Genomic DNA, 13,404 nt, shown 5'->3' with positions numbered 1-13,404 from the left:
TTTTGATAAATGACCCATAAGTGCTTATTTAAACAATATGGACATGTGAAATAGGAATGAATACTACTTGGTGCAAAATTACACATTTAAAAATAATAGAACAGAAAAACGTTTTTTTTTCTGCATCTATCAATTACCCAGAGTATTTGTATATTCCTTAAAAGAAAATATTTCATTTTGTGCACACCAGAAAATTATTGGTACATAAGAAACTTGAAGTATAACAATGGTCAATATTTTGCTCCAGACCCCAAAATTTATTTTTAACAGTTTCTCATATGACAACTTATTTATTGCTTTGTCATAGAACATATGGAGTGACTAGTACAATAAAGCTGCACCTTCTTTCTTTAAGGTGGACCTGCCACCTACACAAACAATAGTGGCAGCCATTTAGTGGGCCACACATATGTGGTATTCAATTAGCTCCGGTAATCCTGGAGCTATTGAATTCGACCCCTTGCCAATTCAATTGCAGCCCGTTTTCACACGTTTTTAATGCATTTTCGCCAAAGCCTTTTCACCTTTTTTAATGAAAGGGCATTGATGCAAAAAGCCTCAAAAATCGTCCCATGTTTTCGCCAGCACTGCTGTATTTTTCGCCTAGGCGAGAAAACGGATCTGCTATTGAATAGAGCGACTCCCCATTCGCCCTAAAAAAAGCGAAAAGTCCAGTTTTTTCACCTAGGTGGAAAAGACGGACCTAATTGAATACCCCCTATAGGCTCCCTAATAGTCATAGGCCTGGCATATTCAGTAGGCACTGTTTGCTAGCAAATTGAAGGCTGAAATACCATGTATGTTCGTTTAGCCCATAAAATACTGCTCCTCTTAAGTTCAGTGAGTAACACAACAAGTAACGTGTAGAAAGAATTTAATGATAAAATATCTTTCAAGTAACCCACGGGACAAAGAAACACACACTTAGAAACACTTCCAGTCAAATCCATAAAATAATCAGTAATATAAAAGTATAAAAATACAGTTTACACCACATACAAAACCACCAAATCAAAAAAACCATAACATCTGCAAAATCTATCTTTACAAAACAGTCAAAAAATAATTCATGATTATATACAACTAGAAGGTGCATTGGCATTGGGGCGTAGATTTTAGGCCCACCGCTGTAATAATACAGTAAAATGATTTAGGCTGGATAACAGTGTACTTGCCATAAATTAAATAAGTTAGTTCACATTTTCTGTTTGACATGCCCCTTAAGGCGCATATTAATCTAATGTGTCTTTAAAGCTTTCTTCAATAGATCTACATCTTTTCTTTTGTTTGTGTTGGTTCTTCGGCACTCGTATGCATCCTGCTGTAGAGGGATATATCGCTCCAGTAGGCCCAAGCCCTGCCCAGCAGGACTTGTGAACAGTCTTGACCACGATGGTTTAAACTTTCCATTGAATCCTATAAAGGCAATGCTACCTGATAAACACAAAATATGCAGAAAAGAACATTATTGAATCCGCTTAATAACTAGGTCCAGTTTTATTTATTTACATTATTTTACAGATATATTCTCATACATCATTGCTGTAGTCATGCCAAGCAGACCTCTCAGCATGCCAGGTCCTGTGAGACTCTGCTAGCGTTGGGCATCTTTTTGTATATTTGTGACTGACTCTCTGAATCTGTATATGAAGTGCAGCAGCATTTTTTTTTCCCATGCCAAGTTCTATTGTGCTTTATATACTGACTCAGTCACACATAGGGGTATATTCAATTAAAGTCGGATCCATTCCGACATGTATTTGTCGGAATGGATCCAACAACCCCTATTCAATCCCCATCTTAATTTGACTTTTTCAAGTCGAATTTAAGATGGGACGCAGAGGAGGCGAGGGGGGCGAGCCATGCGGGGACAGCCGGAGGGTATATAGGAGACATCAGCGCTACAGTAGCGCTGCAGCAGGATGTCACTCAGCTGCCCGACCTCACAGCAGCTTCCACCCCGCTCCAGCAGCATGGTGAAAGAAAGAATGAAAGAAAGAATGAAAGAAAGAATGAAAGAAAGAAAAAGAAAGAAAGAAAAAGAAAGAAAAGTTTTTTTATATATATATATATATATATATATATATACACATACATACACACACACACACACACATATACATATACACACACACACACACACACACACACATACATAGCTCAAAAAAATAAAGGGAACACTTAAACAACACTATGTAACTCCAAGTCAATCACACTTCTGTGAAATCAATCTGTCCACTTAGGAAGCAACACTGATTGACAATCAATTTCACATGCTGTTGTGCAAATGGAATAGACAACAGGTGGAAATTATAGGCAATTAGCAAGACACCCCCAATAAAGGAGTTGTTCTGCAGGTGGTGACCACAGACCACTTCTCAGCTCCTATGCTTTCTGGCTGATGTTTTGGTCACTTTTGAAAGCTGGTGGTGCTTTCACTCTAGTGGTAGAATGAGACAGAGTCTACAACCCACACAAGTGGCTCAGGTAGTGCAGCTCAACCTAGGATGGCACATCAATGCGAGCTGTGGCAAAAAGGTTTGCTGTGTCTGTCAGCGTAGTGTCCAGAGCATGGAGGCGCTACCGGGAGACAGGCCAGTACATCAGGAGATGTGGAGGAGGCCGTAGGAGGGCAACAACCCAACAGCAGGACCGCTACCTCCGCCTTTGTGCAAGGAGGAACAGGAGGAGCACTGCCAGAGCCCTGCAAAATTACCTACTCAAACGATCAGAAACAGACTCCATGAGGGTGGTATGAGGGCCCGATGTCCACAGGTGGGGGTTGTACTTACAGCCCAACACCGTGCAGGATGTTTGGCATTTGCCAGAGAACACCAAGATTGGCAAATTCGCCACTGGCGCCCAGTGCTCTTCACAGATGAAAGCAGGTTCTCACTGAGCACATGTGACAGACGTGACAGAGTCTGGAGACGCCAAGGAGAACGTTCTGCTGCCTGCAACATCCTCCAGCATGGCCGGTTTGGCAGTGGGTCAGTAATGGTGTGGGGTGGTATTTCTTTGGGGGGCCGCACAGCCCTCCATGTGCTCGCCAAAGGTAGCCTGACTGCCATTAGGTACAGAGATGAGATCCTCAGACCCCTTGTGAGACCATATGCTGGTGCGGTTGGCCCTGGGTTCCTCCTAATGCAAGACAATGCTAGACCTCATGTGGCTGGAGTGTGTCAGCAGTTCCTGCAAGACGAAGGCATTGATGCTATGGACTGGCCCGCCCGTTCCCCAGACCTGAATCCAATTGAGCACATCTGGGACATCATGTCTCGCTCCATCCACCAACGCCACGTTGCACCACAGACTGTCCAGGAGTTGGCGGATGCTTTAGTCCAGGTCTGGGAGGAGATCCCTCAGGAGACCATCCGCCACCTCATCAGGAGCATGCCCAGGCGTTGTAGGGAGGTCATACAGGCACGTGGTGGCCACACACACTACTGAGCCTCATTTTGACTTGTTTTATGGACACTACATCAGCCTGTAGTGTGTTTTTCCACTTTCATTTTGAGTGTGACTCCAAATCCAGACCTCCATGGGTTAATAAATTTGATTTCCATTGATAATTTTTGCGTGATTTTATTGTCAGCACATTCAACTATGTAAAGAACAACGTATTTAATAAGAATATTTCATTCATTCAGATCTAGGATGTGTTGTTTAAGTGTTCCCTTTATTTTTTTGAGCAATGTGTGTGTGTATATATATATATATATATATATATATATATATACACACACACACACACACACACACACAGTATATCTATATATATCTAAATAGATCCAGGTTCCCAAATAATGAAACAAAGTTCCTATTTTTGTTCTCATCAGGACGCAGGTCTATAGGGAGTTAATACTGCACTGTAATCCACAATAGGTATTAGGAGTAATAGATATCAATGTTCATAATGTATACTAAGAAGCATATAGTGAATGAATCAGAGACCAGTATCATTCCTAAGAGTCTGATCCTGAAATGTAAGTTCTCCTAATCAGAACATATCATATTAACAAAATGAATACTACATGTTTCAGAACTCTCCAAACAATTGCAACTACAGTAGATTGGTAAGGGCTTAACCAGGAAAAGAAATAAATAATTAAAGTAATATAGAAGTTATGTATACACAAAAAAACTGTTGTTGGGGCAATATATAGTAGGATGGAAGCAGCAGGTGCCCTCCACCCACTTTGTTCTTACTCTGCACTATACAGTACCTAAGTTGTCACAGTCTATAAGTCTGACCCTTTCTGTCTGCCTTTTCCAGGGCACCGGATCATTAATAGCTTGTTATTAATGGTTACTCACTTGTTAGGTCTTAATATATCACAGTTTAATACTGTATGTCCTTTCTACTGTCTGATAGTTTTTTATTGTATGTACACTTATGTATGTACTGTATGTATGTATGTATGTATGTATGTATGATCATTTTCCCTATATAGTGCTATGGCCAGTTCATGTCACTATATATAAAGGGGAAGTAGGTAGCTACCCGACGGATAGGATCCCGGTGGTAAATATACCGACGCCGGGATCCTGAGGGAGGAAACAATGCCGGCGTCGACTTGGGGTGCTGCGTCAGATTACCGACAGCCAGAATCCCGATGGTCCTCACAGAGAGACGCATTGGCATCCTGCCAGGAGGGGGTTAAGGAGCAGGGACGAGAAGGTTAGGGACTGGGGAAAGAGGGTTAGGCACTTTGTAGGAGAGCTTAGGGTTAGGCACCAAGCAGGGAGGGTTAGGGCGATTAATGGGGGTCTCTCGGGTTTGTAATGGATGGGATGCTGCTGTCGGTATACTGATAGCCGGCATCCCGTCCACCGGCAAATCGTACTGAACCAATATAAAGCTATGTTGCTGGGCTGCTAGATACAGTGGCAACTATATAAACTTATCCCCTCTGTCTCTGCAGCCCCATCCCTTAATGTTCTTTACAGCCTCATGCCTCCCCTCCCCCCTCCCCGCAGGTGCCATGAGTGAGAGTAGCAAGTGTGTGGGGCTGTGGGTGTCACAAGTGGATGAGGGCGGTGGCTCTAAATGCCGTCGGGGGCTCCCTAGCTGTATCTGTGAGGGAGTGGGGCTGCACTGTTTGTCTGTCTAGCTGCCACTGATAGGTCTGAAGAGGTCCGGGCCTCTCCTAATCTCTACTGTGCAACTATGGAGAAAGAATTTAGGTAAGAAAATAAAATTTATCATTTTATTTAGAAAAACCTGTCCCTGTGATTAAAGTGTTCCCATACAGAGACATCGCTGGCATCACAAATGTATTCTGAAAAAACAAAACACACACATATTTGCACCAGGTGCAACATAGTCTGCGATGGGACCCCGACATCGGCTGCGACGAGGGGGAGGAGAGGGGCTATGCTGCATTCGGCAGCATGGCACTCGTAAGCAATATCGCACGTCGGTCCTGCATTCAGGATTGTTCCCATGGGAGCGTGCATCGGATCCTGTATCGAGCATACACACTATACAATCTCGTAACGAACCAGCCGTATCAGCCGGTATGCGATATTGCATGGTGTGTATGCACCCTAAGTAACACTGAATGTTTAAAGTGGATTGGTCATCCCTAGATAAACATACAAATGGAATTGCTCCAAACTTAAAGACCAAAATAAAATGTCATACTGAACACTTCTACCATTTTCCTATTGCACAATTAGACTGCCATGAGTATCAGGTATCTGGTCTCAGGTGGCATACTCTTCTGGGACATTTTTTTAAATAAATATTTACATTATTTAGCTACCTCACTAATGCTGGACATACACGGTCAGATAAAATGCCTGTCAGACTGGCAGGCATTTTATCTGCCCCTGCCTATATACAGGACATACACTGAAATCTCTCGCAGTGTATGTCACCTGATATCGGCACTCAACCCCCGGAGAGGACATATTTCCCTATTACTACCCATGTGAAGGAACAGAGGAAATGTCAGTTGGCTGTTCGCACCAGGACATACACTGCCCGATGCGGCTGACTGAACAATTTGAAAATATCAAACCGGAGGGACATGCTGGACGATTTTCGTATCAGTCGCCCCCATACACGCTACAATCCGGCCAATCCGCTGATATTGGATGGATTGGCCAGATAATCGTAGTGTGTATGTCCAGCATAAGATAACTCCAAATAGATCTGTCCCTCACTGCCCGTCATTGGTGCTTTTCATACACAAGGAAAGTTTTTAGTAAGTGCTCACCAGAATATTTACAAAGCAGATTTTAAGCAGAACTCACCTTTATTTTTAAGAGATGCTGGTTTGGCTGTTCCAAGAGTGTAAAATGGCTGTGCAATGTTACCATAATCCACAATGGATCCCCGTGACGCTACAACAACTATTGATCTAGCAAGTGAAAGGAGTACATGTTAAACAAAACCATAAAACAGAATGGAATAATGTATAATATTACACATGGCAATTATCACATTGATTGGAACTTTGGCCTGATTCAGAGATGTAGCTTATGCAGCCACAGCTGTAAATGTGTTTGCAGCGACTATGCAAAAATACGCAAATCCCGCAGCTGTGTGGATTGTGATGAGATGCCCACTGCAGCTTTGGTTGATGATTAGTGAATTATGGAAGTAGTCCTATGGTAGCGCAGCATGGCACAGGAAGCAAGACACCGGAGCCATTGTGGCTGTGTATGGGAACACAGTCGCAGGCTGAGACATGCCCCAAAAATGTTGACGACATGCCTACATTTTTGCCTCTGCTTCCCAAACCGCCCCTGTCAGTCGCTTTGTGAATAAATCCTCACTGTGAATGCAGTCACAAGACTGCACATGTGCAGTGCGGCTTAGATGCGCACAGTCGGCCCATAATCGGTCAAATGCGCAACATTTGGGTTTGCATACATCTCTGAATTAGGCCACATTAGTCTTCTTGTTTGAAAACAAGATGAGTGGATGGGGGGGGGGGGGGGGGGGAGGAGGAGACTGGGGTTTCTGCACTACATCCGTCACCAGGCTCCATAGCTCTGCATGCTAATATGGACGAGATTGTCCATATTGGCCTGCAGGTATGAACGAGTTGGCACCAATGATGAACAAGCACGGTGGCGCGCATCATTCATTGTTGGTTCCTACAAACTGAAAGATATGAACGATATCTTATTCATTAATGAACGGGATCGTTCATATCTTTCAATGAAATCTTTAAGCGCGTAGGGCCCTTTAGTGAGCAATGATTAAATGGTGAGTTTGCATGCTTAAGTTTTATTGTATATTTATTTGGGCACAAAACATTTTTCTACATATTACGGTGGTGTGTAGCTTTCAGATTCATTTGTGATTTGGGGATTTTATTTTATGCTAGTGACTTCGAACAGAAAGTATAAAAATATGCGTTACTCACATTAAAACCTACTTTAAACATTGTCAGGTTCATTTTAGTCCTTACTAAAATGACTACTCCACCTGTGTGACAAATATTTATTTCTGTATACAGAGTTTTGCAATATTTCATAATGAGGGATAGTTTGTCATTGTTTATATGTACTTTTTCATAGAGCGATATTATGGTTTTAATATGTACTATATAAAAATAAAGGGTCCCAGTAAGTTTTAGAGAAACAAAAAAGGGTAGAAAATTACCTTTGCGGAATTTTATTTTCTAAATATTTTTCCAGTCGCTCAAAATCATCTTGTGGGAAGAACAGAGCTTCTTTTACTGTTCCAGTGCAAGAGTCAATGACAACAACGAATAAACCAACTTCTTGGAATAAATACTTCGTGCCATTAACCTGAAAATACATGAAGGCAGTATTAAAGATTGCCAATGGTAACATGGATTTGACAGTACCATACAGCCCATTTTCTTTAACAACCCGAATCCAAACCTATGATGGCATTTCTTATAAGAAGATCATTTTCATCTTTCAGCTCTGGAGGGATAAGAGAACTCTGCACTAAAATCATTTAAATGTCCTCACTGGGAGAGGAGCCTAAAATAGACAAATTGCTAGACAGAATGACAGCCAAAAAGTTTAAGTCAACAAAGAGCAGGTTTGCAAACATTTCACTCTACTTCAAGTAAAATATTCTACTAATATCGCAAGTATAACTTCTACATTTTCTGCAAGGCTTCTTCTCTAACCAATACCCTTTTAATATGTTTAGGGGGAGTATTCAATTAGCCACAGTAATTTACCATGGGCTAATTGATCCTCCGAGGCTATTTAATTAGCCCCAAAGGCAGCAGACAAGCTGCACTTAAACAGGGATTTGTTTTCAGGTCTGCCTATAATTACTTGTTTTTGGGTGCAGCGATAGCGTTAACTCATAGGTTCGAGAACTTATCGCAGATTCTGTGTGTTAACACTCAAAAACAGGTTAATTTAACGGGAGAGAAAAAGGGACTATAATTGAATAGCTCCAGGTGTTAAACCCCGATGCTACCCCCCTTTTTCACCCCTCGTTAAATCAACTAGGACTATCCAAATTCCTCCCTGAGGACAAGATGTACTAAGCAGTGGAAAGAGCGCAGAAGTTGCCCATGGCAACCAATCAGCTGCTCTGTATAATAATATTTTAATATGCAAATTATAAATGTTACTTTAGGGCAACTTCTCCACTGGCTCACATCTCGTGTCTTTTCACAGCTTAGTAAATCTAGTATACCTAAGGGGTATATTCAATAAGAGTCGGATCCATTCCAACATGCATTTGTCTGAATGGACCAGACAACCCCTATTCAATAGAGTGGGCAAATCTGACTGTCGGATTTGGCCGGTGTCCGTGCGACTGTCAGCAGCTCCCCGTGTGTGAGAACACAGGGAGCTGCTGGAGCCGCACATCATGGCCGCCCAGTGCCACGCTGCAGGGAAAGAGGTGCCTGGCCGGGGGACGGCCGTCAAGGTACCAGTCAGCCCCGTACCCCGTAGTCGGCGTACCGCTCCCCCGTCCCCTCAGCTCAATCCGACTTTTTTTAAAGTCGGATTGAGACTGTCGGTAACGGTGCCAAAACCTGTCAGATTTGGCCCCATTTCCGACAGAAGCGCGCATATCAGCGGCTATTCCGCCGATCCACGTGTTTTCCAACAAGTCGGGAATTCCTGACTTGTCGGAAAAAAAATGGCCAAAATGAATAGGCCAGAACCCCTTCAGAAAGAACTCTGATGTAAGCTGCCGTCTTTCCGACAAGACGGCAACTTCCGACAGCTATTGAATACACCCCTAAGTCTTCAAATAAATGTAAAGTGCAGTTTTGGGGGGTTTTTTTTACATGTATGTTACGATTGCTTGCTATTATTAATAAAATAAGAATTTACTCACCGGTAATTCTATTTCTCGTAGTCCGTAGTGGATGCTGGGAACTCCGTAAAGACCATGGGGAATAGACGGGCTCCGCAGGAGACTGGGCACTCTAAAAAAAGATTAGGTACTATCTGGTGTGCACTGGCTCCTCCCTCTATGCCCCTCCTCCAGACCTCAGTTAGGGAAACTGTGCTCGGAAGAGCTGACATTACAAGGAAAGGATTTGGAATCCAGGGTAAGACTCATACCAGCCACACCAATCACACCGTACAACTTGTGATAACCTTACCCAGTTAACAGTATGAACAACAACTGAGCCTCACTAAACGGATGGCTCATAACAATAACCCTTAGTTAAGCAATAACTATATACACGTATTGCAGAGAGTCCGCACTTGGGACGGGCGCCCAGCATCCACTACGGACTACGAGAAATAGAATTACCGGTGAGTAAATTCTTATTTTCTCTGACGTCCTAGTGGATGCTGGGAACTCCGTAAGGACCATGGGGATTATACCAAAGATCCCAAACGGGCGGGAGAGTGCGGATGACTCTGCAGCACCGAATGAGCAAACACAAGGTCCTCCTCAGCCAGGGTATCAAACTTGTAGAACTTTGCAAATGTGTTTGAACCCGACGAAGAAGCAGCTCTGCAAAGCTGTAATGCCGAGACCCCTCGGGCAGCCGCCCAAGAAGACCCCACCTTCCTCGTGGAATGGGCTTTTACCGATTTTGGATGCGGCAATCCAGCCGCAGAATGAGCCTGCTGAATCGTGCTACAGATCCAGCGAGCAATAGTTTGCTTTGAAGCAGGAGCACCCAGCTTGTTGGGTGCATGCAAGATAAACAGCGAGTCAGTCTTCCCGACTCCAGCCGTTCTGGAAACATATCTTCAAAGCCCTGACTACGTCCAGCAACTTGGAATCCTCCAAGTCCCTAGTAGCCGCAGGCACCACAATAGGTTGGTTCAAATGAAACGATGACACCACCTTTGGGAGAAATTGGGGACGAGTCCTCAATTCTGCCCTGTCCATATGGAAGATCAGATACGGGCTTTTACATGACAAAGCCGCCAATTCCGACACACGCCTAGTCAACAGCATGACCACTTCCCACGTGAGATATTTTAGTTCCACGGTTTTAAGTGGCTCAAACCAGTGTGATTTCAGGAAATCCAACACAACGTTAAGATCCCAGGGTGCCACTGGTGGCACAAAAGGGGGCTGGATATGCAGCACTCCCTTTACAAAAGTCTGAACCTCAGGCAGTGAAGCCAGTTCTCTTTGAAAGAAAATGGATAGGGCCGAAATCTGGACCTTTATGGACCCCAATTTTAGGCCCATAGTCACCCCTGACTGTAGGAAGTGCAGGAATCGACCCACCTGGAATTCCTCCGTAGGGGCCTTCCTGGCCTCACACCAAGCAACATACTTCCGCCATATACGGTGATAATGTTTTGCTGTCACGTCTTTCCTAGCTTTTATCAGCGAAGGAATAACTTCATCTGGAATGCCTTTTTCCGCTAGGATCCGGCGTTCAACCGCCATGCCGTCAAACGCAGCCGCGGTAAGTCTTGGAACAGACAGGGCCTTTGTTGCAACAAGTCCTGTCTGAGAGGCAGAGGCCATGGGTCCTCTGTGCGCATTTCTTGCAGTTCCGGGTACCAAGTCCTTCTTGGCCAGTCCGGAACAATGAGTATTGTTCTTATTCCTCTCTGTCTTACTATTCTCAGCACCTTTGGTATGAGAGGAAGAGGAGGAAACACATATACCGACTGGTACACCCACAGTGTCACTAGGGCGTCCACAGCTATCGCCTGAGGGTCCCTTGACCTGGCGCAATAACGTTTTAGCTTTTTGTTGAGGCGGGACGCCATCATGTCCACCTGTGGCAGTTCCCATCGGTTTGCAATCAGTTGGAAAACTTCTTGATGAAGTCCCCACTCTCCCGGGTGGAGGTCGTGTCTGCTGAGGAAGTCTGCTTCCCAGTTGTCCACTCCCGGAATGAACACTGCTGATAGTGCTGGCACGTGATTCTCCGCCCATCGAAGAATCTTTGTGGCTTCCGCCTTTGCCATCCTGCTTCTTGTGCCGCCCTGGCGGTTTACATGGGCGACCGCCGTGATGTTGTCTGACTGAATCAGCACTGGCCGGTTTTGAAGCAAAGGCTCTGCTTGACTCATGGCGTTGTAAATGGCCCTTAGTTCCAGTATATTTAAGTGTAGAGAAGTCTCCAGACTTGACCACAGCCCTTGGAAGTTTCTTCCCTGAGTGACTGCCCCCCACCCTCGGAGGCTTGCATCCGTGGTCACCAGGACCCAGTCCTGTATGCCGAACCTGCGGCCCTCGAGAAGGTGAGCACTCTGCAGCCACCACAGAAGAGACACCCTGGCCCTTGGGGACAGGGTGATCAGCCGATGCATCTGAAGATGCGATCCGGACCACTTGTCCAACAGATCCCACTGAAAGATCCTCGCATGGAACCTGTCGAAGGGAATGGCTTCGTATGAAGCCACCATCTTTCCCAGGACTCGCGTGCAGTGATGCACCGATACCACTTTTGGTTTCAGGAGGTCCCTGACCAGAGATGCTAATTCCTGGGCCTTATCCACCGGGAGAAACACCTTCTTCTGTTCTATCCAGAATCATGCCCAGGAAAAGCAGACGCGTCGTAGGAATCAGCTGCGACTTTGGAACATTTAGAATCCAACCGTGCTGTAGTAACACTTCCTGAGAGAGTGTTATGCTGATCAACAACTGCTCCCTGGACCTCGCCTTTATGAGGAGATCGTCCAAGTACGGGATAATTATAACTCCCTTCTGCCGAAGGAGTATCATCACTTCGGCCATTACCTTGGTAAATATTCTCGGTGCCGTGGACAGGCCAAACGGCAACGTCTGGAATTGGTAAAGACAGTCCTGTACCACAAATCTGAGGTACTCCTGGTGAGGTGGGTAAATGGGGACATGCAAGTAAGCATCTTTGATGTCCAGCGACACCATAAAATCCCCCTCTTCCAGGCTTGCAATCACCGCTCTGAGCGATTCCATTTTGAACTTGAATTTCTTTATATAAGTGTTCAAGGACTTTAAATTCAGAATGGGTCTCACCGAACCGTCCGGTTTCGGTACCACAAACATTGTGGAATAGTAACCCCTTCCCTGTTGAAGGAGGGGGACCCTGACAATCACTTGCTGGAGGTACAGCTTGTGAATTGCCGCCAGCACTACCTCCCTTTCCATGGGGGAAGCTGGCAAGGCTGATTTGAGGTAACGGCGGGGGGGGGGGGGGGAGTCGCTTCGAATTCCAGTTTGTATCCCTGAGATACAATTTGTATAGCCCAGAGATCCACCTGTGGGCGAACCCACTGGCTGCTGAAGTTTTGGAGACGCGCCCCCACCGCACCTGGCTCCGCCTGTGGAGCCCCAACGTCATGCGGTGGACTTAGTGGAAGCAGGGGAGGACTTTTGTTCCTGGGAACTGGCGCATGGTGCAGCTTCTTACCTCTACCCCTGCCTCTGGCAAGAAAGGATGCACCCCTGACCCTCTTGCCTTTTTGGGAACGAAAGGACTGCATTTGATAATACGGTGCTTTCTTAGGCTGTGAGGAAACCTGAGGCAAGAAAGTGGACTTTCCAGCTGTCGCTGTAGACACGAGGTCCGACAGACCGTCCCCAAACAATTCCTCACCCTTATAAGGCAAAACCTCCATGTGTTTTTTAGAATCAGCATCTGCTGTCCATTGCCGAGTCCATAAGACCCTCCTGGCAGAAATGGACATAGCATTAATTCTAGATCCCAGCAGGCAAATGTCCCTCTGAGCATCTCGCATATATAAGACGACGTCTTTGATATGGCCCAGGGTTAGCAAAAGAGTATCTCTGTCGAGTGAATCTATGTCGTCTAACAGAGTATCTGTCCACGCTGCTACAGCACTACACATCCAGGCTGAAGCAATAGCAGGTCTCAGTAGAGTACCAGAGTGTGTATACACCGACTTCAGGATAGCTTCCTGCTTTCTATCCGCAGGCTCCTTTAGGGCAGCCGTATCCTGAGACGGCAGGGCCACCTTTTTAGATAAGCGTGTCAGCGCCTTGTCCACCCTAGGGGATGTTTCCCG

The 13,404-nt window shown here is 45.2% G+C and overlaps 1 protein-coding gene across 1 annotated transcript in view; it reads right to left on the bottom strand.

Moving 5' to 3' along the window:
- Positions 1 to 857: 857 nt before the first annotated feature.
- The window catches only part of CEMIP2 (cell migration inducing hyaluronidase 2), a 132,293-nt gene continuing 119,746 nt past the window's right edge, over positions 858 to 13,404 (bottom strand). The window contains exons 22-24 of the mRNA XM_063913887.1: positions 7,622 to 7,770; positions 6,262 to 6,368; positions 858 to 1,434 (exon numbers count right to left, since the gene is read on the bottom strand). Of these exons, the coding sequence (XP_063769957.1) occupies positions 1,238 to 1,434; positions 6,262 to 6,368; positions 7,622 to 7,770 (453 nt within the window). The 3' untranslated portion in view covers positions 858 to 1,237. The remainder of the gene's footprint in view (positions 1,435 to 6,261; positions 6,369 to 7,621; positions 7,771 to 13,404) is intronic.

The sequence above is a fragment of the Pseudophryne corroboree genome, chromosome 1 (assembly GCF_028390025.1).
Source record: "Pseudophryne corroboree isolate aPseCor3 chromosome 1, aPseCor3.hap2, whole genome shotgun sequence".
Taxonomy (NCBI): Eukaryota; Metazoa; Chordata; class Amphibia; order Anura; family Myobatrachidae; genus Pseudophryne; species Pseudophryne corroboree.
Note: the sequence above shows the minus strand (reverse complement) of the source record. Positions and strands in the feature narration are given on the sequence as shown.